At 49.0% G+C, this 27130-nt stretch overlaps 2 protein-coding genes across 2 annotated transcripts in view; one reads left to right on the top strand and one right to left on the bottom strand.

The window, feature by feature from the left end:
* LRRC49 (leucine rich repeat containing 49) overlaps positions 1-12517 on the bottom strand; it is a 37422-nt gene extending 24905 nt beyond the window's left edge. The window contains exons 1-8 of the mRNA XM_048519719.1: positions 12420-12517; positions 9403-9465; positions 8012-8099; positions 7296-7487; positions 6956-7046; positions 5632-5835; positions 5318-5384; positions 4680-4823 (exon numbers count right to left, since the gene is read on the bottom strand). Of these exons, the coding sequence (XP_048375676.1) occupies positions 4680-4823; positions 5318-5384; positions 5632-5835; positions 6956-7046; positions 7296-7487; positions 8012-8099; positions 9403-9465; positions 12420-12470 (900 nt within the window). The 5' untranslated portion in view covers positions 12471-12517. The remainder of the gene's footprint in view (positions 1-4679; positions 4824-5317; positions 5385-5631; positions 5836-6955; positions 7047-7295; positions 7488-8011; positions 8100-9402; positions 9466-12419) is intronic.
* A 126-nt stretch (positions 12518-12643) lies between these two features.
* LARP6 (La ribonucleoprotein 6, translational regulator) lies at positions 12644-26721 on the top strand. Its single transcript, XM_048481913.1, has 3 exons — positions 12644-13192; positions 24078-24273; positions 25519-26721. Exons 1-3 carry the CDS (start codon positions 13011-13013, stop codon positions 26584-26586), a joined length of 1446 nt encoding a protein of 481 aa, XP_048337870.1. The 5' UTR covers positions 12644-13010; the 3' UTR covers positions 26587-26721.
* Positions 26722-27130: the final 409 nt, after the last annotated feature.

Genomic DNA, 27130 nt, shown 5'->3' with positions numbered 1-27130 from the left:
ATTTCCGTCACGGCGGCGATGCTCTTCTCAAAACGTCAAAGTGCCGACTCATGCATGTAATCGCCCAGCCGGCGGCGGGGAGGGTGGCTTTTTCCGCACCGTCAGATGTTTTCTCCGTTTCCCCCCAGCCGCCTTAATGGGCAGGAGCCCTGCTATAAAAGGCAGCTCAAAGACGCACTTTCAACCCCAACCATCTCCCCGCTCTCCGCCCCAACCTGGGTGCCAATAGCTGACCATCAAAAAAAAAGGCTTTCAGGGGAAGGCTATAAAGCAGTGTTAGGCGCAACCTATGGCACACCCGGGTGCCAGAGGTGTGTGGCACTCAGAGCCCTCTCTCTGTGGACACGTGGCTGCATGAGCCCCCCCCCCCCCACATCTAGGAACTGGCCTGGGGTCAAGCTGGGCCTCAATTAGTAGCACTAAACCCTAAGCAGACCTAGTGTTGGGGAAGCAGTGTAGGTAACCCCTGTAGTAGCTGTTAAAGCCACTGATTTCCATCACGAAGAACTAAAAGCGCCGATCGCTACCTGGGAGTAAGCTCGGTTGCTGGCAATGGGGCTTGCTTCTGAGTAATTATGCCCGTTAACAGCTTGGACCCGCTGTTCCCGCTCTCAGAGGAGTTTAAATGGTCATAGGCCATCTGTATTTTAAATGGTTAAGAACTTAAGCGCTGCATTTTAATATTTAATATTTAATATTTAATATTGTCATTTATCCTCTCCACTTGTTTGTATTAATGTTGTTGTTAAGCAAATACCTTACAAGGGTCTCCCTACGGCGAGTGGCTGCATATAAAGTGGAACAAATAAATAAAATAAATAAAATAAACCCTCCTAGGGTCGTGATTCACCCGTTGGAAGAGTTGCACGGTTGCTTCAAAGCAAAGCCGTTTCACCAACCTACCACCAATTCTCGCTTTACTCCCCGAGTAACGCACTCTTACCGAGGAGCCAAACGTTTTTTTCTGAAGCAGAAAACCTCAGTATGCAGGATAAATTGCCGTGTTGGCACTTTGCGATAAATAAGTGAGTTTTGGGTTGCAATTTGGGCACTCGGTCTCGAAAAGGTTTGCCATCACTGCTATAAAGTGTTCCAAGGCAACCAAGCTCTTTCCAGAGTCACGATTTCTCCGCCACCCCGTGAAGATAGTTTCAGAGGATGTGGAGGACGGCTGGATTCTGAGCTGCGGCAGAACAGCTGGATTCCAGCCCGTTCACAAGTCCAAAACAACGGGCCCTCCAGGGCTCAACAGGGACGCAGGATTCCTGTCTCATTGCAGAATGCCGATTTTCTGCCCTCAAGCGCTTCCCTTCCGCTCTGATCCAGCTGATCAAAATCCAGGCTGCACTCTGCACAGCCAGAGTTCTTTCTTTGCAACACCCCGCTCCTTCCTCATGACCGGGATATAAAGATTCAAAAAATCTCCATTCCTGCTCACATCTGACGAAGGGAGATCAGAAGGCTTACGCCCAGAAAACCTTGTTGGACTCTACTGGCCTCGAATCCGGCTCTCCCTCTCCCATAGAATCGTAGAGTTGGAAGAGACCCCCGAGGGCCATCAAGTCCAACCCCCTGCCATGCAGGAACACACAGCCAAAGCACTCCTGACAGATGGCCAGATGACTGTCAGGAAGTCCTTCCTAATGCTTTTCCGGCACTTTGAACCCATTAGAAGAAGAAGAAGAAGAAGAAGAAGAAGAAGAAGAAGAAGAAGAAGAAGAAGAAGAAGAAGAAGAAGAAGAAGAAGAAGAAGAAGAAGAAGAAGAAGAAGAAGAAGAGTTTTGGATTTTTATCCCCCTTTCTCTCCTGCAGGAGAGACTCCAAAGAGGCTGACACCCTCTTACATGTCTCCCTTCCCCCCCCTCTAACAAACACCTCCTGGTGAGGTGGGTGGGAGACTGAGGAAAACTCCCGCAGCTGTGACTAGCTGGCAAGGTCACCCAGCTGGCCATGTGTTATTGGGAGTGCACAGGCTAATCTGAATTCCCCAGAGAGAGCCTCCTGGCTCCAGGTGACGGAGCTAGGAATCAAACCAGGACCCTCCAGATTTAGATACACACACTCAGCTCTCTTAACCTCCCCTACGCCACTGTTGCTCCCTTGTCCCTAGTCTTCCTGAGGTCAGCAGAAAACAAGCTTGCTCCCTCTTCGGCATGGAATCCCCTTCAAATATCTAAACATGGCTATCGTTAGTCACCTCTTAACCTTGCCGCTTCTGGTAGACTAAGAAACATCTCCCAGCTCCCAAAGATCTCTCCTTGTAGGGCATGGATTCCTAGATCTTTACACCATAGCCTATACATTAAGTTGATTTCGTGGAAGCGAGGTGAAGGGACGACCACTGCGACACGATAACCTACAAAAAACTGTCTGCGTTAGCAGTTAACGGCATCTGCCATGAACGCGTGCCACTAATCCATCAAGGTCTTCCTGGCAGCTGAATCCAATAGCACCACGAGCCACGTGTCCTGGGTCCGGGCGCCCAGTGATCGTCTCAGGTGCCCTGATTCAAGGCTTCGTCCTACTTCTGGGACACTTGCGAGAATTCCTTCCCCGGCTCACAATGGAAGGAAAACACAATTTCTATCTGACAAAGAGGATTTCTGTCTCAATCCAGGATTCACACCAATTTCTGCCATACAACTCCAAAGCAGAGACACAAAATGACTACCTGGCTAGATCTTGGATCCACGAAGGCATCCCCTTTTTAAGTCGATGTAGGGTTTTTCCGGCCAACAGGTGTTCAGGAGTGGTTTGCCCGCGACCCACCTGTGTCAGTGGGAAGACAAACAAAACTCCCTCAAAAAATTATCAACCCTAGGTAGCGGTACGTTTCTGGGTCTTCTCCCATTTCATGGCATGTGCTGGACTGCTCCGTCAGTGACACAGATTTTATAGCCTACCGTGGTGGGAATATTTGGTTCTAATAATCCATACTTCAACTTGCTATTACATGACCCCAAACATTTCAAGGGCTGGGCATTTAAAGCGTCACCTTGTGGATTATTCTCTAACCTTGGAGTTACTTAACACGTTATCTCTTTGTGAATTTACCTCGCTTTTGGTAGTCATTGGCGTGCCAATTTTTGTTTTTCTGTTTGTAACTATAGTTGTACGTGAGGGGCGTATTAGCAGAAGGAGATGGTTGTTCAAATATTCTTCACCTTGAGGGCTAAATTTCCCATGATATAATGAGGCATAACAAATATTATAATAATAATAATGATAATGATAATGATAATGATAATGATAATGATAATGATAATGATAATGACAATAACGATAACAATAACAACAACAACAACAACAACAATAACAATAATAATTAATAATTACAACAATTTATGCAAGAACTACAACATAAGAATAGCTAAGAACTGGTGTGGGGAGACATTGTCCAGAGAAAGTAATGGAAAATGAGGAAGGTCAAGATCCCTGTGGGACTCTTCTAATCCAAGCGGACAAAGTGTTGGGAAACCACAATACAACGCCAGGACATCACCGTGATTGAGGACAAGAAAGTGAGCATCACATCGACATAGCAGTCCCGGTGACATCAGGAGTCGTGAAAAAAAGAACGAAGCAGTCACTGAATGCCGTGATTTGAAAATCGAAGTTTCAGCTGTCTATGGCAACAAACCAGCTGGAAAATTAGGTCGTCCTTAGTGGTGAATTGGCACACTGGATGCCATCCCCAAAAACACTAGGGGCAGCACTTGAAACACATCTTGAATTCGACCGAAGTTAACTGATCCTGTCAAATTCAGAAGCGGCAGCCCTTGCTGGGATCATACGAATACTACGCTGATACATTACAACTTCCTCTAGGCCTCTGGGTGAATTTCGAATTGTAATGAAGGCCAATAACCAACTAAAGCGTATCTGGCAGCTGTAGAAATTCTACAATAATAATCGCCGTCATTACGATGGGTAGATGCATTAGTCATCATCATCATCATCATCATCATCATCCAAATGGACAAAATGTTGGCACATAATACACCAGACATCAAAGTGATCGAGGACAAGAAAGTGACCATCATCGACATAGCAGTCCCCGGTGACAGCAGGGTCATTGAAAAAGAACACAAGAAGGTCACTAAATACCACAATTTGAAAATCGAGCTTCAGCACCTATGGCACAAACCAGCTGAGGGCATCGCAGTGCTAATCGGCACCCTGGGCGTCATCCCAAAGACACTAGGGCAGCACTTGAAGCATCTCCAAATCGACAAAATTAACGTCTCTCAGATTCAAAAGGCAGCCCTGCTGGGATCCACACAAATACTACGCCGATACATTACAACTTCCAAGGCCTCTGAGTGAAGCTCGAATTGTAATGAAGGCCAACAACCAGCTAAAGATCTGGCAGCTCTGAAATCTACAATAACAATAATAACAACAATAATAATACATTACAACTTCCTAGGCCTCTGGGTGAAGCTTGAATTGTAATGAAAGGCCAACACCCAGCTAAAGAACTGGCAGATGTGAAATCAACCATAATTTTTTTAATAATATTATGTCTCTGTTAAAATTCAAATATTGTTATGCTGCAGAACAGTCCCCAGACAAAGCAAAAGATTGTCTCAAAGCCCGAGGTAAATTTTTTTAAAATTCTGACATCCGCAGCTTTTTTTCAAAGAGCCGAACGAAACAGATTCAATCCGATCACTTACAACAGATACGATCTGGTTGTACCGAAGATTGAGCTCTGCCAGCGATTCCAGGCCTTTAATGTTCTCCACGCACGTTAAGCCGTTTCGGGCAAGGTTTAGCACCCGGAGCTTGCTTAAATGGTTGAGGTTCTCTATCCTAGCAATCTGGAAAACAAAAAATATGAAAAAGATCTTGGGCTAGTCACGGTTCTCTCAGGACTCTCTCAGCCCCGCTGACCTCACTAGGTGTCTGTTGTGGGGAGAGGAAGGGAAAGGAGCTTGTAAGCCACCTTGAGTCTCCTTACAGGAGAGAAAGGCGGGGTATAAATCCAAACTCCTACTCCTACTCCTCTTTTTCTCCTCGTCCTCCTCCTCCCCCTCCTCCTCTTCTTCTTCTCCTCCTCCTTCCCTCCTCCTCCTCCCCCTCCTCCTCCTCTTCTTCTCCTCCTCCTCTCCCCTCCTCCTTCTCTTCTTCTTCTTCTCCTCCTCCTCTTCTCCTCCTCCTCCTCCTCCTCCTCTTCTTCTTCTTCTTCTTCTTCTTCTTCTTCTCCTCCTCTCCTCCTCCTCCTCCTCCTCCTTCTTCTTCTTCATATATTGCTGCCAACAGTAGCACAGTTATCAGGGCAAAAAAAGAGAAGGAAGTGATCATTATCCAATACCTGGTTGCCATGTAGGTCCAAGACATCAAGGTTGATAAGGGTCTCTAAGTTGGATATCTTCTGTATTCTGAAACAGTCAAGGATCAACGAAGCATTTTCATTTCTCGGAAGGGGGAAGGGACAGAAAAACTGTTCCCCTTTTCCTGTCTCCCCCTCCACCCAAACCCAAACTTTGTCCTTAACAGCACAACCCCTAGCAGAGCTGTCGGGCCTTTGCAATCAATGGCTTTACAAAGGGGTGTCTATGCATGGAAGTATTCTGAAGTATTCTAAATCTGCTTAGCGGTATTCCAGACTCCTGCTTCGCCTTTCACCTGTTGTTCCCCAAAAGCAGGACGCGGAGGGACTTCAGCGTCGACAGGCCGCTGATTTCTTCTACCTGGTTGTCGTACAGGTCTAAGAACACAAGCTGATGGAAATTCGAAATGTTCTGGATCCGAGTGATATAGTTATGCTGGAAGTTCAGCAAACGGAGGTGGTCTTCTCCGTCGATGATCGGGCAAACGGTCAGCTTTTGCCTAAAATGCAAACAACGGAGCGAAACAGGGGAAGCTAGATCGGGTGGGAAGCAGGCATCGAAATGTTTTAAATAAATAAAAACAATGAGCGGCAAAGGCAGCAACAAAGAATTACTGCTGAATGAGCACACGTAAAGTTTCACCCTCTGAGGCAAACACAAGCACGTTTTTGTGCTTCGAAAGATTTGGCAAGGTTCCCCTGTGACGGTCAGCATGCGTCACGGTAAACATTTGAGAAGAAGAGTTTGGATTTATATCCCTCCTTTCTCTCCTGTAAGGAGACTCAAAGGGGCTTACAAACTCCTTTCCCTCTTACACCCCCACAACAAACACCCTGTGAGGTGGGTGGGGCTGAGAGAGCTCCAAAGAACGGTGACTAGCCCAAGGTCACCCAGCTGGTATGTGTGGGAGTGCACAAGCTAATCTGGTTCACCAGATAAGCCTCCACAGCTCAAGTGGCAGAGCGGGGAATCAAACCTGGTTCTCCAGATTAGAATCCACCTGATCTTAAACCCTACACCACACTGTAGAAGCAAGCCTTTATTGGCATAGACAACAGTACAACAACAATAAAAAACGGATTAAAAAACATATACAATACAGGAAATAAATGTTAGGTCGAAGGAAATCTACTGGCGTTTGGTAATTTCCAGGAGAAAGTCTGCCACTATCATACAGAAAGAAGGATCAGAATTGTCCAACAAGTAGTGTAATCTAATTAAATCGGGGAGATGGGGTAAATGTAAAGGAGTAAGATTCACATACTTGGACCTGATTTCCTTGAATCTGACACAGTGTAGTAATTGGTGGGCCAGAGATACAACTGAGCCGTCGTTACATGGGCACAATCTTTTAGCCTTTTCTTGCTTATTAAATCTGCCATGCAACAAGGCAGAAGGCATAACATTAAACCTGGCGAGCATTATGGCTCTCCTTTGAACGGGGTTTATACCTACACCACACTGGCTAAAGGTTAAAAACAAAAGATTAAAAATTGAAGGGAATCACACAACACAAAATTCTTCGGCTACTCGGATTGGCAACTCCTGGGTTAAAAGATTCTGAGTACAGATAACCGACCAAAGTCTTCCTGGACAGACGGGTCACCTTCTAGCCTTACCTTTCAAATGTCAGTCTATCAGAGTGCCTGATCTTCTCTTCCACGGTACGGTGCACCAAAGGAAAGGCACTGTTCCCGCAATTTGTATTGTCTAATAAAACCAAAATGTTTCAAGGTTAACAGCAGGTATGTTGGCAGCAGAAAACAAGCTTGCTCCGTCTTTGACCCGGCATCCCTTCAAATATCTAAACGTGGCTATCATGTCACCCATTCACCTTCTCTTCTCCAGACTAAACATCCCCAGCTCCCTGAGTCTCTCCTCGTAGGGCATGGATTCCAGACCTTTGACCATTTTGTTTGCCCTCCTCTGGACCCGTTCAGAGCATTTCATGCCACATACCTGAAAAGGTGGGGCCAGCGCTGTGGCAGCCATGTTGAATTCGGTATCTCGAAGGGGTCGGAAAAGATCCCTCGCCGAAAGGAGACACGGAGCCCGATCCATGTTTCAGGTCCAGGCCGGGAATATCTCCCAAGTTAGCGGTCACAGGGACATACACCTTTCTAGTGCGCGATATCGGACTTAATTTTCCATCTGCCGAAGGAAGGGGGAGGGGAAGCAGAGGTGGGATCCAGCAGGTTCTCACAGGTTCCCGAGAGTAGGTTACTAAATATTTGTGTGTGCCGAGAGGGGGTTACTCATTGTTGATTTTGCCACGTGATTTTTGCCTTAGTTACGCCCCTCCTCTCAGCAGTAGCATGCAGAACTTGAAGCAGTCTAGCAGGAGGTGCACCGGCGTGCGTGGCAGCCTGCGCCTGCGTGCATTCGTTTCCTGCCCAAGGACCGGCGCAGCGCCTGCGTCCTTGCCACAGCCCCACCCAGGAGTGCCCCGCCCCTGGAATGCCCGGCCATGCCCCCGTCATGCCCCGCCCAGCCCCATTGGCGCTACGCCACAGTTTGAATCCCACCGCCATGGGAACCTGTTACTAAAATGTTTGGATCCCACCACTGGGGGGAACGATTGTTAATACAGGCTAAATCAAGCCCTCCCTAAGAGAGTAACTTCATTCAGCAGGGGTTGTTTTCAAAACGACAGGGACCCCCTATTTCCAAATTACCCAGTCTTCCTGGATGATTCTTTTCCAGATCAGGCTGCAAGAGCTTGCTGTGGAGATACGCCTGCTCTTTGTGAATCTGGAACTCAATCTGCAAGAGATAAAAAGGAAAGAACATGACCACGGTGCCACAAGGCGTGAGGCTGCAAAGTACTTGAGTGGTCTGGGGCGGACGTGGGCGGGAGCTTCCCTTAGGCCCGTGGTGGCGAACCTTTGGCACTCCAGATGTTATGGACTACAATTCCCATCAGCCCCTGCCAGCATGGCTAATTGGCCATGCTGGCAGGGGCTGATGAAATATGAATCAGATGCCATTTCCTGCAAACCAATGACTGCTCATCTGCTGGGATTCCTAAACAATGGTCCTACCAGGCGTGATGGGTCCCGCAGAAGAGAAAATTATTTTTCGTCAAGCTGATGTAGAAGAGGAAGAAGAAGAGTTTGGATTTATATCCCCCTCTTCCTCTCCTGTAAGGACACTCAAAGGGGCTGACAATCTCCTTTCCTCCCACCCCCCGCCCAACAAACGCCCTGTGAGGTGGGTGGGGCTGAGAGAGCCCCGAAGAACTGTGACTAGCCCAAGGTCAACCAGCTGGCACGTGTTGGAGCGCACAGGCTAATCTGGTTCCCCAGATAAGCTTCCACAGCTCAAGTGGCAGAGCAGGGAATCAAACCCGGTTCTCCAGACTAGCGCGCACCCACTCTTAACCACTACCCCGCACGGCTGACCTCTAAGGATCGGAACTGCGTCGACAACCAGTTTCGTCCCTGGTTTTTTTAGTTCAAATTTCTCGCCCGCTTTGCCGGGTGAAAAATGACTACTAATGTATAAACGTTTTTTTAAACAAATAAATAATTGCAGGCCTCGAATGTGCAGCAGGGGAATTATACCATCACCTGGGAAAGCGTACAGATCAGCAATAGGGTAAATAGCACACTGTTTCCACGCGGATGGGGAAACCAGCAGCTGGTAGAAACGCTTTTTCTGTACCAAGACTTTCTAATCTGCTTAAGGTTCCACAGCCTTCTTTCTGTTCATTAACATGAACAGAAAAAGGAAGGTCAGAACATTCCGACTGATTCCCAAAGCCCCAGCCAAAGTACATTATATGCTAAAACAGGATTACACGCTTTTTATCGGCTATCTGTTTCAGATTCGCTTTATTTATTTTGCCAAAGGAATGAATGGGCTCAGCGAGTAAAAAAAAAGTCTACGTTTACAACATAAGTTCCCACTGCGATAAGCCGAATGGTAGAAAAAAAAGCAAGTTTTGCACAAAACGTTGAATAAAGTAACACGATCGATCCCCCCCACCCCCGCACAGCAGAAATGTTGACACAACCGAGTGACTTCATGCTTTCGGGCTCACAAGGACAAAAGGTTAAAATCTCACGGGTTTAGCTCTGTCTGCGGCCGATGTCATTTGGAGAACCAAATGAAGCCCAAAATTGGCACCCTGGAAAAGGAAAAGATAAGATTAGGACCGCTCAGGAACGCAGCGCTTAAAAAGAAAAGGTTTTGAGAAGGCCTGCTAGGATTAAAAACTCTATGATTCACGCAGAAGATAAGCCTTCATCTTCAAGCACCAGGTCACATAGTTATGCTCTGTTAGCCGCTCAAAAGGCAAGCCAGCAACCTGGGCCCATAACCTGTTGGACCAGCGGCTTTACTCGGAGTAGACCACCTTGCAGGATGCAATGTAGACAAGAACTGAAAGACACACAGTCACCAGTGTAGTTCTGTTTATTGCTAACTACTGACAAAGTGCTCCGCCAGACCACAGGTGTTTTCAGGCACATATCACTCAGATATCTGTGCTAGCTATATACAAAAGTGGTACCAATCAGGTGCCCTCACCTTATCAGGTTTTGCACACGGTACATGTTGTGCACTCAGTCCTAATTATGCACACGGCACCTGCTAGGAGGGTCCAGCTGTCATTTAGATTTTGCTCATCTAAACACATGTTCTGACATGATGGGTGCAAAAGTGTCGCAGGAGGTCCATGCTGGACCTCAGACCTTTATCCACAGGCCGCTACAGGTGAATCTGGGACAGCCACGAAAAGGGAGGCTCCGTCTTCCACATATGAGGAACCACACAGCTCCTCTTGGGGGATTGCTACCCTTAAAGACCCAAGATGAGGGCGACCACGCCTCCTCTGTCTGCAGTTTGTCGCAGATCCCAGAGGTAGAGGGAACAGTGGCGCACACGGGAAAGCTCATCAGGTCGAACATTTGGGCAAGTTCTTTGAAGCTCAGTTCCACCTGAAACTTGGGGAGAGTAATTCTGGCCCACCTTACAGGGCTGTTGTGACAATTATAACACAGTTACACAGCTAAGGCAGTCTGAATGCTCAAGCGGCAGCGGGAAGGGCCATTAAGGTGCAGCCGACTCGTGGGAACTTTGTATGGTTTTCAAAGCCAGGGAGGAACAGAGGTGGTTTGCCACTGTTTGCCTCTGCATTGCAACCCCAGATTTCCCTGGTGGTCTCCCATCTAAGTACTAACCAGGGCTAACCTTACTTAACTCCTGAGATCTGATGAGATCAGGCTAGCCTGCAGGACAGGGCAAAGATGCAGTTCAAGAGTTCTACATAAATAACAGTTTGTTTTAAGCTGAATTTGTAAACTACCAGATTCTCTTTTTAACCAGAACAATAGTGTTTCCATATAACAATAATTGTTATTATGACTGTGAGGAAATGCAAATTGCATTCAGATTTGTTTATATCTAGCTGATCGTTTTATTTATATCTGCAAACGTGCTTATAATATTAATCGTAGTAACACCACATTACAATATTTGCTTTTACATTGCTCTTGCAGACCCATGCACACCCACATTTAAACATAAAGGAAAATAATGATAATGATAATGATAATAATAATAACAATAATATTTTTGATACGAATGCTGGACAGGAAAAAAATTGTTTGCTAGTTTTATTGCGTTTCATTCTTACATAAACGTTTTGCTAACAGCTTGCAAAATCAGGGGGGAAAAACCAAGTACAAATACCTTAACGTAAAACAGAACGAGATGTCATGAAAACTATGAATAAATAAATCATCACTGGTAGCAAAAAAAGTAAATACATCTGCCCTTTGAAATCACAATAGATAACAAACACGTGGCATAACAATGATAATAAAAAGTCCTAGCACATAAAATGTCAGTAAACGAAACACAAAGTATTTACTCAAATGTAAGACTGCCCCCCCTCCATCTTACAGCAAAAAAGAAGTAATCTTAAATTTGCATACAAGTTAAAGTTGTGCCCCCAAACAAAATTTACTTATCTTGCATGCCAGATCATTTTCTTTTCCAAAAAAATACAGTTTACATCAATCAAAACAGATGCAGTATTTATTTATTTATTTAAAACAGTGTTTATTTGTTTTTAAAAGTATTTACTTATTTATTAAAACCATTTCTGGGCTACCTTTCCACCCCAGACAGGACCCATAATAAATGAATGTGTCCAAATAAGCGTCAGCAAATAAAGCATGCAGATAAATCGCAACACCCGCGTCTAATAACGATCGGGAAGTAGCCAGTGTCAAATAAATCAATGCCAACAAATCATAAATCCACCATCATCGTTCATAAAGCGGTAAAAAATAACAAATGGGAACAATACATTATAAAGATTAAGAAAACAAATGTCAAATACACATTACAGACAAATGGCAAGGCAAATAATCAATCAGAAGTAAACCTCCGTGAATCATACAGCGTCATCACTGTGAAAATGTAGGGTTGCCAACTACAGGTTGGGAAATTCCTGGATATTTGGGGGCGGGGCGTGAGGTTTGGGAAGGGGCGGGACCTCAGTGGGTTGAGTTTAGGGTTGCCCATTTAAATTGCTGGAGATTGGGGGGGGGGGTGACCTCAGTATGGTATAATACCATACAGCCCCCTCCCTCCAAAGCTACTGTTTTGTCCAGGGCAGGGGTCTGCAACCTGTGGCTCCCCAGATGTTCATGGACTACAATTCCCATCAGCCCCTGCCAGCATGAACATCTGGAGAGCCACAGGTTGCAGACCCCTGCTCCAGGGGAACAGACTGCAGTAGCTTGTGGGGTCAGTTCTGATTCCGGGAGATCTCCCGGCAGCACCGGGAGGTTGGCAAACCCATAAAAATCCGGTCTCTTACCGATTTTGGCGGATAGCACCAAACAGATGGTTGCAAAGACCACTGAGGTTGCAAATTAATTCAAGCCCCGTTGATAACATGATGAGAAACGGAAGCATGACAGGTAAGGGCGGGATGAACAAAGGAATGCACCGGGCGGGGAGGCAGGCAGGGCTCCATTGCAAAGAGGGAGGGGCAGGGGAGAGCAGGGGGGTGGGGGCCGCCCCCCATAGCCGCCCCCCACCCACTTCAGCGGCCCTTCGCCCCCTTACCGCGTGCCCCGCCCGGCTGCCCCCCGAGGGCCGGCGTTTGCTGGGCACCATGGAAACCGGCGGCTGCTGCCCTCGCCGGAAGTGCCCGGACCGTTGCCGTGGCAACCCTCCCTCCCTGGACCACACCACGGCCCTCCGCGCATGCGCGCACGCTCTCCCCCGACAGCGAGAAAGGGGCGGTGCTTAATAGACTCCGCCTATTGCCGCGGCTCAGAACCCGTCTCCAAAGAGGTGGCGCGGCATGGCGGCTGCCCGTCACTTCGGGTTCCGATCGAAGGGGGCGGGTTTGTTTATACACGTCGTTTGCCCCCCCCCCCCGCCTTTATCCCGAACGGGGATGCAAACAGGGACACGCCGTTCTCCTCTCCTCCGCTTCATCCTCACAACAACCCTTCAGCATATCCCCCTTCTAAGCAGCCCCCTCCTTCTCCCCAACAACACCCCTAAGAGGTAGGCCGGGCCGAGAGGAGGAGGAGGAGGAGGGCGCGGGGGCGGCTGCCGCGGGAAGCACCGCCTCGCCTCCGCCCGGCTCAGCTCTGCTGCAACGGGAGAAGCAACAGCAGCAGAGGCAGGAGACGGCGCGGAGGCGCCATGGAGGAGGTCGAGCTGGCGGCGGGCGGCGGCCCCGTGGAGATCCGAGTGGCGGCGGCCGAGGAGGACGAGGGAGACCCGGACGACGAGGAGGGCGCCGAGGAGGAGGCGCGCCCCAGCCTGCTGGGCGGCGGCAGCTGCAGCGAAGACGATTCCGGCCGCGGCTGCTGCGGGAAATCCAGGTGGGCGCCCCTCTTTGCGCCCCGGGGAGAGGCAGAGCTGGCCAGCAGGAGGGTGCATTGCTGGATATTTGGAGGGGGAAGCCTGTCAAGGCGGGCATTTGAGGCGGGGAGGGGCTCAGCCTTGCAGGGTGGGAAGCCACAGAGCGAACGTATCTATATAGCCTAGATCTCCAGGCCGTACCTGGAGGTTGGCAGCCCTGCCGGCCAAGCCCTTTTGCTGGGTTTGCACTGGACAGAAGAAATGCACGCTTGAGATGCACGTTGAAATGCACGTTTGAACTGATAAAAGGATCCTGAGCGCTTAAAAGGACACGTGTGCCAGTTATGTTTTCTTGCAGTCGACCCCCTTGTAGCTCAAAGACGGCCAGAGAATCCAGCCTGGGTGATCCTGGGTTCGAATGTTACCACCACCAGAAGACTGAGGCCTCCTTCTCTGGCGCTGCCGCCCTGTGATTTCTGAAAGGATGCAAACCCCCCTCCGAGCTTCTGTTTTCGGACAGCGTAGAAAGCAAAGGATGGGTCTTTGGCTCTTGCTCGAACTGATAAAAGGGTCTGAGCGCTTAAAGAACATGCGTGCCAAGTATATTTTCTTGTGCCGGCTCAAGCCGTAGCACTGCGGTGCCAAGGCATGTGCAGAGTGCTATCGAAGGCTAACCTGGTTCCCTGATAAAAGGGTCTGAGCGCTTAAAGAACACGCGTGCCAATTATATTTTCTTGTGCCGGCTCCCTTGAGCCGTAGCACTGCGGTTGCCAAGGCATGTGCAGAGTGCTACTGAAGGTTCCCGGTTCACTGCCCTTTCTTGAAACCTATTGGCCTGGCTTGCTCTTATAGTGTTTTCCTGCCTAAAGTGGGAAGTCTGGGACCAGGGAAAGCCAGGTTCAAACTCCCAACCTAGTGGGTGAGTTGGAGCGGTCACACGGCCAGCCTAACCTGCAGGGTTGTTGTGAAGACTGGGGGAAACTGTTCATGCTGCGCAGAACTCTTTAGAGGCAGGGTGAAGCTGCCGGGAGCTTTTTCCTGATGCTTTAGGTGTAATCTCTTCTCCTTCCCCTTGAACCCATGACTCCTGGTTTCTGGAGCAGCAGAAAACAAGCTTGCTCCCTCCCCAACATGACATCCCTTCAAATATCTCAACATGGCTATCATGTCACCTCTTCACCAAACTAAACATCCTCAGCTCCCTAAATCTCTCCTCGTAGGGCATGGACTCCAGACCTTTGACCATTTTTGGTTGCCCTCCTCTGGACCTGTTCCAGCTTGTCGATATCCTTCTTGAACTGCGGTGCCCAGAACTGTACACAATATCCCAAGTGAGGTCTGACCAATGCAGAATTGAGAGGTACAATATTACATCCCTCGATCTTGACACTAGACTCTTATGGATACGGCCAGAGGTGGGATCCAGCAGGTTCTCACCAGTTCCCGAGAGTGGGTTACTAATTATTTGTGTGTGCCGGGAGGGGGTTACTAATTGGGTCTGCTTTTCCGTTAGACATTCCATTCGGTCCAAAAATCATGAAGTCCTGTTGTTTCCTATGTGGCTGGTTAGCGAAGGTAGAAAACGGGATAATTCTCCCTGTTGGGCTGTTTTAAAAACATGTTTTAGAAATACGGTAAAGTCCCTTGTTTAAGGAAAGTATCCTTCTTTTGATTTCTAGAAACAAAATTGAGTATTTGAAAGTATTAAGTATTTGACAGGCAGTCAATTAGAGGAGAAGTAGTTGTTTCTGTTAGCAGCAGACGATAGGATTTGCTATAATGAGTTTAAATTATGGACAGAAAGATACCAGCTGGAAATTAGGAACTTTTTTTTACAGTAAGAGTTTTTTTACAGTAACAGAGAAATTATTAATGCCCCGCCCCCGGAATGCCTGGCCACGCCCCCGTCGTGCCCCGCCCAGCCCCATTGGCGCTACGCCACTGTTTGAATCCCACCACCATGGGAACCTGTTACTAAAAATTTTGGATCCCACCACTGGATACAGCCCAGAATTGCATTGGCTTTCCCTAGGCTAGTGGTGGAGAACCTTTGGCACTCCTTTGGCCATGCTGGCAGGGGCTGATGGGAATTGTAGTCCATAACATCTGGAGTGCCAAAGGTTCGCCAGGCAATGCCAGGGCCTTATTGCTGGGTCCTTCTGCATCGTCCAATCCCACTGCCTTCGTCCCCAGCCTGTCTGGAAGAGAGGCAAAGAAACACACAGGGGCAGTATCTGCCTCCCGTGTCAACAGGCCCACGTTTGCCGTGCGTCCCTGGCGGAGAGGCCGAGGGAGCTTTGGGCCAGGAACGCAGCGGTCTTTCCAGATCCAGATGCTGCAACCGGAGCCGGATGTTGCACCAAGCAGCGGTCTTTTCCCTCCCCTGGAGGAGGACTCTGGGATGATGCCTTGATTGGCAGGTAGCCTGGGAGGGAGGGAAGGTTTCCCAAGGATGGGGAGGGGTGGGGGGGGGGATCTCCTGCTGATCTGGCACTTAGCTGGAGTGGGGGAAGGAGCTGCCGGGAGCCAGCGGAGCATCTAATCCGATGCTGGCGTACAGCAGGGGAAGAGGGAATTAGCTGAGGGAGACGGGCCCGTTTCTACACGTGATACTGCCTTGTATTGGATGAGACAATCAGTCCGACCAGGTCGGTATTGCCTGCTCAGGCCGGCAGCTGCTTTCAAAGAATTCACGTTTATTAATTAGTTATTTACTTTTTTAAAAAAATAATAATTGTATTGGCAAATCAACATAGATCAAACAGACATTATTTAAGTACTTTTAAAATATTACAAATACCTTTCAAATAAATCATATCTACTTCCTCATCTTATCCATGATGCCTTTTTGGATCAACTAACATTACAACATCATCTTATAGAACTTATATAAGAAGAAGAAGAGTTTGGATTTATATCCCCCCTTTTTCTCCTGCAGGAGACTCAAAGGGGCTGACAATCTCCTTGCCCTTCCCCCCTCACAACAAACACCCTGTGAGGTAGGTGGGGCTGAGAGAGCTCCGAGAAGCTGTGACTAGCCCAAGGTCACCCAGCTGGCGTGTGTGGGAGTGCACAGACTAATCTGAATTTCCCAGATAAGCCTCCACAGCTCAGGCGGCAGAGCCGGGAATCAAACCCGGTTCCTCCAGATTAGATACACGAGCTCCTAACCTCCTACGTCACTGCTGCTCCTTATAACATATCTTCCTTACTATTCTGCTAAATTTCTTTTTTACTTCCTCTATTTTATATTATTTAAGCAGTATCTTATTTTGACTTCCTACTAGCTTCATTCTCAGAATATGAAATTTATACTTTACTTAAGTCTTCTTCTTTTCTAACTTAGTAGGATTTCTGTACATAATCCAACACAAAGTTGTGTTGAGTTATTTACTTTTTGCATGTACACCCCGCCCATACCTGAGGGGCTCAGGGCAGCAATACAACACCTAAGGCAGGACAACACAGCAAAGTACAACCACAGCAGCAATATCCTTCACGATGGCGGCTTAACTCCAACTGTCCCCCGGGAGGCCGATAGTAATAATTTGGATGCTGTGTGGTTTCCGGGCTGTATGGCCGTGTTCTAGCAGCATTCTCTCCTGACGTTTCGCCTGCATCTGTGGCTGGCATCTTCAGAGGATCCTCTGAAGATGCCAGCCACAGATGCAGGCGAAACGTCAGGAGAGAATGCTGCTAGAACACGGCCATACAGCCCGGAAACCACACAGCACCCAAGTGATTCCGGCCGTGAAAGCCTTCGACAATACAATAGTAATAATGTTAGCCCAGCCGGCCCCTAGAAAATGCCCAGTGGAAGAGGCCCTGTCTTGCAGGCCCTGCGGAAAGAGCTCAGATCCTGCAGGGCCCTGATCTCATTCCACCAGGTGGGGGCCAGGACCAAAAAGGCCCTGGTCCTTGTTGAGGCCAGCCAGGTACTGTATCGTTCAAATTAGAGATGGCAGGAATCGAACCTGCGGTCTTATACGTGTCAGGCAAATGCTGGACCAGTCAGTAGATCGATCTGTCTATTTTTCCCATGCCTGGGCGGAGATCCAGCCCTGCCTTTTGCCTTGCAGAGAGCGGGGGTGTCTGTCTGTCTCTCCTCAACCCCTTCCTCCCCACCATCTTGTGGCAAGCAGTTCCCCAAACATTTATTTGTTTGTTTGTAATTTGGAAGTTATACCCTGCCCCTCCCTGAAGGCCTCAAGGGCGGCAATACAACAGATAAAACAAAATACAGTTAAAAATGGCAATAAATATTTAAAATGCAACAATACGACGAATTCATGGCAAAAAGGTACATGTCAGAAACGAGCTGATCGAATGCTAAAGCGCACGGCGAAGGGCTCTATTAATAAAATAATATCCCCTATTAATGCTCAGCCAGCAGCACCAGAAGGGCTTTAAATATTTACAACCCCTGACCTCCTTCTTAGCTCCCTGCTAACCAGCAACGAGCGTGTTTTATTTCCACTGGGCTTTCCACCTTTAAAACAAAATCAAAGGGGTCATTATTAACGGCTCTAATTTTCTGGATTTTTAAAAGGCGGAGTCCACACGACACCCCACAATCTCTTCTGGGGCAGAGAAATGAATGACAGGTTCGATTTTTAGTTCGATTTACTTTATTTACATCCCGCCTTTCTCCCCAACGTGGACCCAAAAGCACGTTACGTTGTTCTCCTCTCCGCCGTTTTATGCCGACAACAGCCCTGCAAGGCGGGTTAGCTTGAGAATGTACGACTAGCGGAAGGTCACCCGGCGTGCTTTCGTAGCAGAACGGGGATTTGGACGTGGGTTTCCCAGATCATAGTCCAACGTTTTAACCACTACGCTCAGCCGTGGGATCCAAAAATTTTAATAACAGGTTCCGATGGGGGTGGGATTCAAACAGTGGCGGCGCTGCACACACACCCCTCCAGTCCCTTTTGGGCAGGGAGGTTGATTTAGTAACCCCTTCTCGGCAATCAGAAAAAATTAGTAACCACTTCGAGAGAAGTGGAGAGAACTGGTTGGATCCCACCTCTGACTACGCTGGGCTGGCTCACTCAATGAGGACACAGGATTCTTATCTAAGAACCGATGCTAATTCAAGAAGGATGTCGACAAGCTGGAACGGGTCCAGAGGAGGGCAACCAAAATGGCCAAAGGTCTGGAATCCATGCCCTACGACAGTGATAGCGAACCTTTTCAAGGCCGAGTGCCCAAATTGCAACCCAAAACCCACTTATTTATCACAAAGTGCCAGCACAGCAATTTAACCTGAATACTGAGGTTTTAGTTTAGAAAAAATGGTTGGCTCCGAGGCATGCGTTACTCGGGAGTAAGCTTGGTGGTAGTTGGTGGCTTTGCTTTGAAGCAACAGTGCAACTCTTCCAATGGGTGACTCACGACCCTAGGAGGGTTTAATCAGAAGCAAGCCCCATTGCCTGTACCCAAGCTTACTCCCAGGTAAAGGATCACACTTTAGTTCTTCGCATGAAAATCAGTGGGGTTTAACAGCGCTTAACAGGGTTACCTACACTGCTTCCCCAACACTAGGTCTTAGGTTTAATTATAATAATCGAGCCCAGCGGCCCAAGCCAGCCTAGATGTGTGTGGGATGGACTCTGTTTGCGCATGCCCACAGAGAGGGCTCTGAGTGCCACCTCTGGCACGAGTGCCACCTCTGGCACCTGTGCCATAGGTTCGCCACCACTGTTCTAGGGCAAGTGGTGTGTGTGAACATTGGATGAGCAACGTTGGTTTTAGTTTAGAAAAAATGGTTGGCTCCAATACACTGCTTCCCAAAAACTACGTCTTAGGTTTAATGCTAATCATTGAGCCCAGCTGCCCAGGCCAGCCTAAATGTATGTGTGGAGGGGGGCGACTCTGTTTGCATGTGCCCCCAGAGAGGGCTCTGCCACCTCTGGCACCCGTGCCATAGGTTCGCCATCAATGCCCTACGAGGAGAGACTTAGGGAGCTGGGGAGCAACCGGAAACCCTTTCCTATGTGCCGCCTTAGTCTCATCCGCCAGTTGGTGTTTACACGGTGGAGGAGAAGAGATTAGGGCCGCTGGAATCCCTGGGACTGCAGAATTCATCAGCGCAACAGGGGTTACGGCCGCCCACTGCGTTGTGACGCACAGCCCGTTGTCGGCAGGGAGTCACCTAAGTGAAAGAAGTGAGTCGGAAAATCCACGCCGGCTCAGGGTTTGCTTTATCTGGGATTACCCTGGCTTTCGCAAGCCGGCAAGGGGCATCCCCCATAGCTGCCGTGGAGAACAGGGCCAGGAGATCACCGTTGCTGGCACAGATCGTCTCATTCTGCCTCCAAAGGCCACAGGTGCACAGAACACCTGACTTCCGTTGTTGTTGTTTTATTGTATCATTTGAATATTCCATTTTATATTAATACTCTTCTTCATTCGTTTTCAAACAATACATTTTCCCCTTTTCCCCCTCCCCCCTTGTATTTTCTTCATAATTTTATCAAACAAACAGCAGTAAGTGTGCTTTGTCACCTCTTCTCCCATATCTCCTCATTGACTCCAGTTTCTTTCATCCAGTCTGCATATATGGTCCATATCTTCAAATTTTCGCCCTGTTTATCTTGCCACAGTTTATTTTTTTTTTATTATATCGAAAATGTCCAGTGTCACTTGTTCCCAGATATATTCACAGACCAGGAAAGGGATTTGGGCGTTTTAGTTGATAGTTCCATGGGAATGTCAACTCAATGCATGGCAGCTGTGAAAAAGGCAAACTCTATGCTGGGGATCATTAGGAAAGGAATTGAGAATAAAACTGCAAAGATTGTCATGCCCTTATATAAAGCAGTGGTGCGACCGCACTTGGAGTACTGTGTCCAGTTCTGGTCGCCACATCTCAAAAAGGATATGGAAGAGATAGAAAAAGTGCAGAGAAGGGCAACGAGGATGATTGAAGGATTGGAGCACCTTCCTTATGAGGAGAGGCTGCAGCGTTTGGGACTCTTTAGTTTGGAGAGGAGACGTCTGAGGAGGGATATGATTGAAGTCTATACAATTATGCATGGGGTAGAAAATGTTGACAGAGAGAATTTTTTCTCTCTTTCTCTCAATACTAGAACCAGGGGGCATCCATTGAAAATGCTGGGGGGAAGAATTAGGACTAATAAAAGGAAACACTTCTTCACGCAACGTGTGATTGGTGTTTGGAATATGCTGCCACAGGAGGTGGTGATGGCCACTCACCTGGATAGCTTTAAAAGGGGCTTGGACAGATTTATGGAGGAGAAGTCGATCTCTGGCTACCAATCTCGATCCTCCTCAATCTGAGATTGCAAATGCCTTAGCAGACCAGGTGCTCGGGAGCAGCAGCAGCAGAAGGCCATTGCTTTCACATGCTGCCTGTGAGCTCCCAAAGGCACCTGGTGGGCCACTGCGAGTACCAGAGAGCTGGACTAGATGGACTCTGGTCTGATCCAGCTGGCTAGTTCTTATGTTCTTATATTCCAACCATTTCTAGATTGTCCATTTTTTTGTTTTCTTTCCAGCCTAAAGCTATTGTTGCATGTGCTGCTTTGATCATTATTTTATACATATAGCTATATTTTTTTATCTACCTTTCTATACCTGACTTCCGTTGTTGGGACAGAGAATCAAAATGGTTCATTATGGCCTCTGCACAAGACAGTCTGGGACAGCCAGATCTCGGAAGCTAAGTAGGGGCGGCCCCGGTTAGTATTTGGATGGGAGACCGCTGAAGAAGTCCAGGGACGCTACTCCTTGAAACTCCCGCAAGGTTTTAATAAGTCAGTTGTGACTTGATGGAGGGAAAAGACCCTAGATTGTGCAGGGTAGCCCAATCTTGGAAGCTAAGCAGGGTCGGCCCTCCTTCGTATTTGGATGAGAAGAACAACAGTTTAGATTTATACCCTTTTTCTCTCTGAACTCTCTCAGCCCCACCTACCTCACAACATGTCTGTTGTGGGGAGGGAAAGGAGCTTGTAAGCCACCTTGAGTCTCCTCACAGGAGGGAAAGGGGGGATATAAATCCAAACTCTTCTTCTTTTCCGTTCCTTTCCCTACAACAGACACCTTTGTGGGGCAGGTGGGGCTGAGAGAGACCTCTAGGCACCCTCGGTCTCTGGGCCACAGTGCTGGAAAGTCTGACTCAGTGGACAATTCCAACGATGCTAAGGAGATTACGCTGCGTAGTCTTGCAAGTCCTCAGACGCACATACCCCGTCGATCCTTCCTAATTCGACCAGCAGGAGCCGGTTAGAGTGTTCCTGGGTGTTCCGATATCCCTTCAGCTTCACCTCCCCTGGGGGCATCTCTATGTTTACATGTAAACAGAACTTGTCCTCCTGACTTCTGCCACTCCGCCTAAAAGGATTTGTTACGCACGTGATGTGTGTAGAAACAGGCCTCGTCCTAACTCCATGATTCCAAGGAAGAAGAAGAAGAGGAGGAGGAGGAGGAGGAGTTTGGATTTATATCCCTCCTTTCTCTCCTCCCCCAGGTTGAGAACCACTGCTCCATATGGCTGAGAAAAGCAGCGTATAAATCCAAACACCACTTCTTCTATTTTGGGAGTCAGTTGTCTGGAAGAGGGCAAGCAATGTGGGGAGAGGAAGGAGCAACAGTGGCGCAGGAGGTTAAGAGCTCGTGTATCTAATCTGGAGGAACCGGGTTTGGTTCCCAGCTCTGCCGCCTGAGCTGTGGAGGCTTATCTGGGGAATTCAGGTTAGCCTGTGCACTCCCACACACGCCAGCTGGGTGACCTTAGGCTAGTCACAGCTCTTCGGAGCTCTCTCAGCCCCACCTACCTCACAGGGTGTTTGTTGTGAGGGGGGAAGGGCATTGTAAGCCCCTTTGAGTCTCCTGCAGGAGAGAAAGGGGGGATATAAATCCAAACTCCTACTCCTCCTCCTTCTTCTTCTATGTTATTTGTCCTCCTATCTACACCCTTCAAGGCATCCACGCGTACCAGACTGCTCAGCAAATTTGCTCGGAGAACCAAAGGACATCTCGGGCTAACTCTTTCTGCGTGCCGGCCCTTGGCTTCTTGGATGAGTCACTGGCAGATGAGTCAGTCAAACAGGGTTGCTTTCCAGCCCGTTTTATTCTCGACAGGCTGGAGAATAAACGGCCGTTATCCTCCCGTGGAGGCCGAGAAGCAAATTGGTAGCATCTGTGAAGACACTGCAAAGTCTTTTGGGGTTTTTTTCCCCCCTATCCCCTTCGGAGACTGTCGACATGGATTACTTGCTTGGTGAACTCGGGGGGGAAGGAAGCCGCCTGTCGAGTTTGGATGGAATCAGAGCGTCGGTCTGTCGGGGTCGTGACGTCGTCGGGGAGACTGTGTGTTGTGTCTGCCTACAGCAAGATCTGAGTTTGCTGTATTCCCAAAGTAAATAAGCTTTCCCGATGTGCTTACGTGAGCTCTGGAAGATCATGAGCTGGCCCTCTGCAGGTACCAACGGGCAACTATGCAAAACTGAATTATTTGAGAAGAAGAAGAGTGTGGATTTATATCCCCCCTTTCTCTCCTGCAGGAGACTCAAAGGGGCTGACAATCTCCTTGCCCTTCCCCCCTCACAACAAACACCCTGTGAGGTGGGTGGGGCTGAGAGAGCTCCGAGAAACTGTGACTAGCCCAAGGTCACCCAGCTGGCGTGTGTGGGAGTGTACAGGCTAATCTGAATTCCCCAGATGAGCCTCCACAGCTCAGGCGGCAGAGCAGGGAATCAAACCCGGTTCCTCCAGATTAGATACATGAGCTCTTAACCTCCTACGCCACTGGGATTTTCTAGGCCAGAAAGCTACACTGAACTTCACAATGCACAAAGTGTTGTCCTTAGCTGTCAATTGGATCCTCCCACGTAACCTTGGACTATCATGTGTCGTGTTAACACATATGCTGTGCTTGAGTCCTGCTTTTTTGGTTTCTGGTTGGTTCTACAAGCCCTATTCCGTTGTTTATCAAATGCCTCGTCCCCTCAATCGCATTGACTCGCTCTGTGTGATCCTCCTTGATCCCCACTGAAAAAGGCAGGCTACAAACAGCGTAAGCAGCAGTGGCGTAGGAGGTTAAGAGCTCGTGTATCTAATCTGGAGGAACCAGGTTTGATTCCCAGCTCTGCCGCCTGAGCTTTGGAGGCTGATCTGGGGAATTCAGATTAGCCTGTGCACTCCCACACACGCCAGCTGGGTGACCTTGGGCTAGTCACAGCTTCTCGGAGCTCTCTCAGCCCCACCCACCTCACAGGGTGTTTGTTGTGGGGGGGGGGGAAGGGCAAGGAGATTGTCAGCCCCTTTGAGTCTCCTGCAGGAGAGAGAGGGGGGATATAAATCCAAACTCTTCTTCTTCTTCTAAGACAGGGGTAGGGAACCTGTGGCTCGAGAGCCGCATGCGGCTCTTCTGCCCTTGCACTGCGGCTCCACAAGCCAAGCCGCCGGCCCCATCCTTGCCCGCCCTGCAGGCAGCAAGGTGGGCGCACCAATTGCCCACAGCCGGCTGGGCCGGGCCGTGGGCTTCCCCCCTCGCCCGCCCCGTTGAAGCGGGGCGGGTGCTTTCCTGGTGGCCGGCAAGGCCGAGCCACCAGCTTCATCCTTGCCCGCCCTGCAGGCAGCAGGGTGGACGCATCCATGCGCTTCTCAGAATGAGCGGAGTAAAAGGTAAAACCCCACCTATATATACAGTGTTATCTTTATTTTAAATGTCAAAAATTATTTGCGGCTCCAAGTGTTTCTTTTCCCGTGGAAAATGGGTCCAAATGGCTCTTTGAGTGTTAAAGGTTCCCTACCCCTGTTCTAAGTCAAGAAATAAAATAAAATTGTGGTAGGGTGTCCGCACACAAAGGAAAAAAATGTCCGGAAACGGATCCGAAAGGATGGTGTGTGAAGTCAAGTCCCTCTCTTTTCTCGTTCCAGCGGTGGGGAAAACGGAGAAGACAACTCTGTCCACAGCTGGACGCCCCCTGACCACGACCTGATCTCGAAGCTGGTGGCCCAAATTGAGTATTACTTCTCAGACGAAAACCTGGAGAAAGACGCCTTCCTCCTGAAGCACGTCCGGAGGAACAAGATGGGATACGTCAGTGTGAAGCTCCTGACGTCTTTCAAAAAGGTTTGCTTTGCTTTAAGTCGGCCTGTGCCATTCACGTTCTTTCCCTGTCCTCCACCTTAGAGTCAGTATTTACATGGAGCTCCGTGCAATTTCCTATTACCACTTCCTGGATCTTCTTAGATTCCACTTGGGTCCTAGTTGTGGTTAGAGTGGCAGAGTCAGATTGGTGGAATCCAGATTCGAATCCGCACCCTGACATTCCAAAATCCAAAGCCTTTATTGGCATTATAAATTACAGAGTTAGTAAAAAGGGGTATTTATCTACTAACTGAGACATTAAAATATTAAAATACATTAAAACAGCGTTGAACATTCACAACATTCACGCACACGTAAAATAATTTAGCCGTTACTACTATGTAGGCAATGATTGCGCCTGACCCAATAGTTCCTCAAAAAACTTGCAACGTTCTCACATACGAGATCACAGGAACCGTTGAGTAGAAAATTCATAACAGATGGTAGCCTAACATCGTTTGAGCTCTCTATCGTATTTACTTTGGAATTTGTTCCTTTTTTTTTTGAATGGGGAAGCCATAATGGTTTAGAATGTGACTCTTTGCTCCTGTTTTATCCTCACAATATCAACCCTCTTGAGTTATGTTAAAGAGGAAGAGTCTGGATTTATACCCCACCTTTCTGTCCTGTAAGGAGACTCAAAGGGGTTTACAATCTCCTTTCCCTTCCCCTCCCCACAACAAACACCTTGTGAGGAGGAGGCCATTGCTTTCACATCCTGCAAGTGAGCTCCCAAAGGTGGGCCACTGCAAGTAGCAGAGAGCTGGACTCGATGGACTCTGGTCTGATCCAGCAGGCTAGTTCTTATGTTCCTAAGGAGAAGGAGAAGGAGGAGGAGGAGGAGGAGAAGAAGAAGAGGAGGAGGAGGAGGAGTTTGGATTTATACCCCCTTTCTCTCCTGTAAAGAGACTCAAAGGGGCTTGTAATCTCCTTTCCCTTCCCCCCTCACAACAAACACCCTGTGAGGTGGGTGGGGCTGAGAGAGCTCCGAAGGACTGTGACTAGCCCAAGGTCACCCAGCTGGCGTGTGTTGGAGTGCACAAGCTAATCTGGTTCACCAGATAAGCCTCCACAGCTCAAGGGGCAGAGCGAGGAATCAAACCCAGTTTTCCAGATTAGAGTGCACCTGCTCTTAACCACTACGCCACAGTGGCTGAGGAGAAAGGTGAGGTATAAGTGAGGCAAATAACGTTTCTGATGTTCTGAAAATGCTGCTTTTTCTCCTAGGTAAAGCACTTGACCCGTGACTGGAGAACAACAGCTCACGCCCTGAAATACTCTGAGATCTTGGAGCTGAACGAGGACAACAGAAAAGTTCGAAGGAACACTCCGATCCCGGTCTTTCCCAGCGAGAACCTCCCCAGCAAAATGCTGCTCATCTACGACATCCAACCGGCTCCCGATCGCCATCCGGAGGACGAAAGGCAGGAGAACGGATGTCTTCAGGAGAAGACGATGGAGAACCTTCTGAAAGCGTTCGTCAAATTTGGGATCATCTCCTCAGTCCGCATCCTCAAGCCCGGAAGGGACCTCCCGCCAGACATCAAGAGGTTTAGCGGCCGATACAGCCAAGTCGGAACGAAGGAGTGCGCCATCGTCGAGTTCGAAGAGGTGGACGCCGCCATAAAAGCCCACGAGGCGATGTGTCTCCTGGATCGCGAAACGGACATGAAGGTGCTCCTCATCGGGATGAAGCCACCCAAGAAGAAAGTTCAGAAGGACAAGACCCGCGAGGAAGACCCCGGCAAGGGTCTCGCCAAAACGCGGTCGCTGAACAAGAGAGTGGAAGAACTTCAGTTCACCGGCGACGAATCTTCAGCCAACAGCTCCTCCGAACCGGAGAGCGACCCGATGTCTCCCGTGGCGGGTCGTAGAAGCAGTGCCTCGAACAAGTTGAGCCCCACCGCCTACCAGAACAACCACCTCAGCCCAAACGTCTCACCGAGGTCGAGCCCCTGGAACAGCCCCTCGTCCTTGCGGAAAGTTTCCAGGATCTCTCCCCTGGCCGAAGACAACAGACTCTGCCTCAGCACCAGTCCCGAGATGTTGAGGAGGTGTTCGGATTATTCTTCGGACAGCAGCGTCACCCCGTCCAGCAGTCCGTGGGTTCAACGGAGGCGTCAAGCTCAGACTTTGACCCAAGAGAAAAGCCCAGTGGGCAGCCCAATGCTCAGCCCCAAAATACAGAACGCGGCCCGACTACCAATGGGGGTCTTGCGTTTACCGAGAGGTCCAGATGGTACCAGGGGGTTCCACAGTGGCTGCGAGAGGAACAAACACGCCAAGAACGAATAGACAGAGGTGTCGCTGGGCCAGAGTGCGCCTGGTGCACACTCTGTGTTTTCCGCCCACTGGCCCCCTCCGCGGCGCCCTGCCCCCCCCCCCCACCTTAGTGCAGGCTGGAGAAGTGGCCTGTTCCCTTCAGGCTAAAAACAGCCTGGTGGGAACTACACTTCCCATGAGACCCTGGGGCTCACAAGGTCTCCTGGGAAGTGTAGTTCCCACCTGCCGTTTCCAGCCTGCACTGTTTCACGAAGGTAAGTTTGTGGGGGGGGGGGCGCCATAGAGGGGCGCCACAGGGCAATTTTCTGCCCCTTGGGCACGTGCCCAGTGCAACGCGCAACCCCCTCGCTCCCCTGGTAGCTCCGCCTCTGCGAATAGGTTTTGTGCAGCGGGCTTATTTCACGGTCGAACGTATTCAACAGCTTGACCAAGGCAGTATTTCATTTTAAAAAAAACAAACTTTTGTATCCATGTAGCTTTGAATGTTTGTATTTGCACATAATCCACATTCTTTTTTATATTTGCTTTTGGTTTGAAACTTCCTTTCACACGGGAC

Source organism: Sphaerodactylus townsendi, linkage group LG17 (assembly GCF_021028975.2).
Source record: "Sphaerodactylus townsendi isolate TG3544 linkage group LG17, MPM_Stown_v2.3, whole genome shotgun sequence".
In the NCBI taxonomy this organism is placed as follows: Eukaryota; Metazoa; Chordata; class Lepidosauria; order Squamata; family Sphaerodactylidae; genus Sphaerodactylus; species Sphaerodactylus townsendi.
The sequence above is the reverse complement of the archived record's forward strand: the minus strand, read 5'-3'. Positions and strand labels throughout refer to the sequence as shown.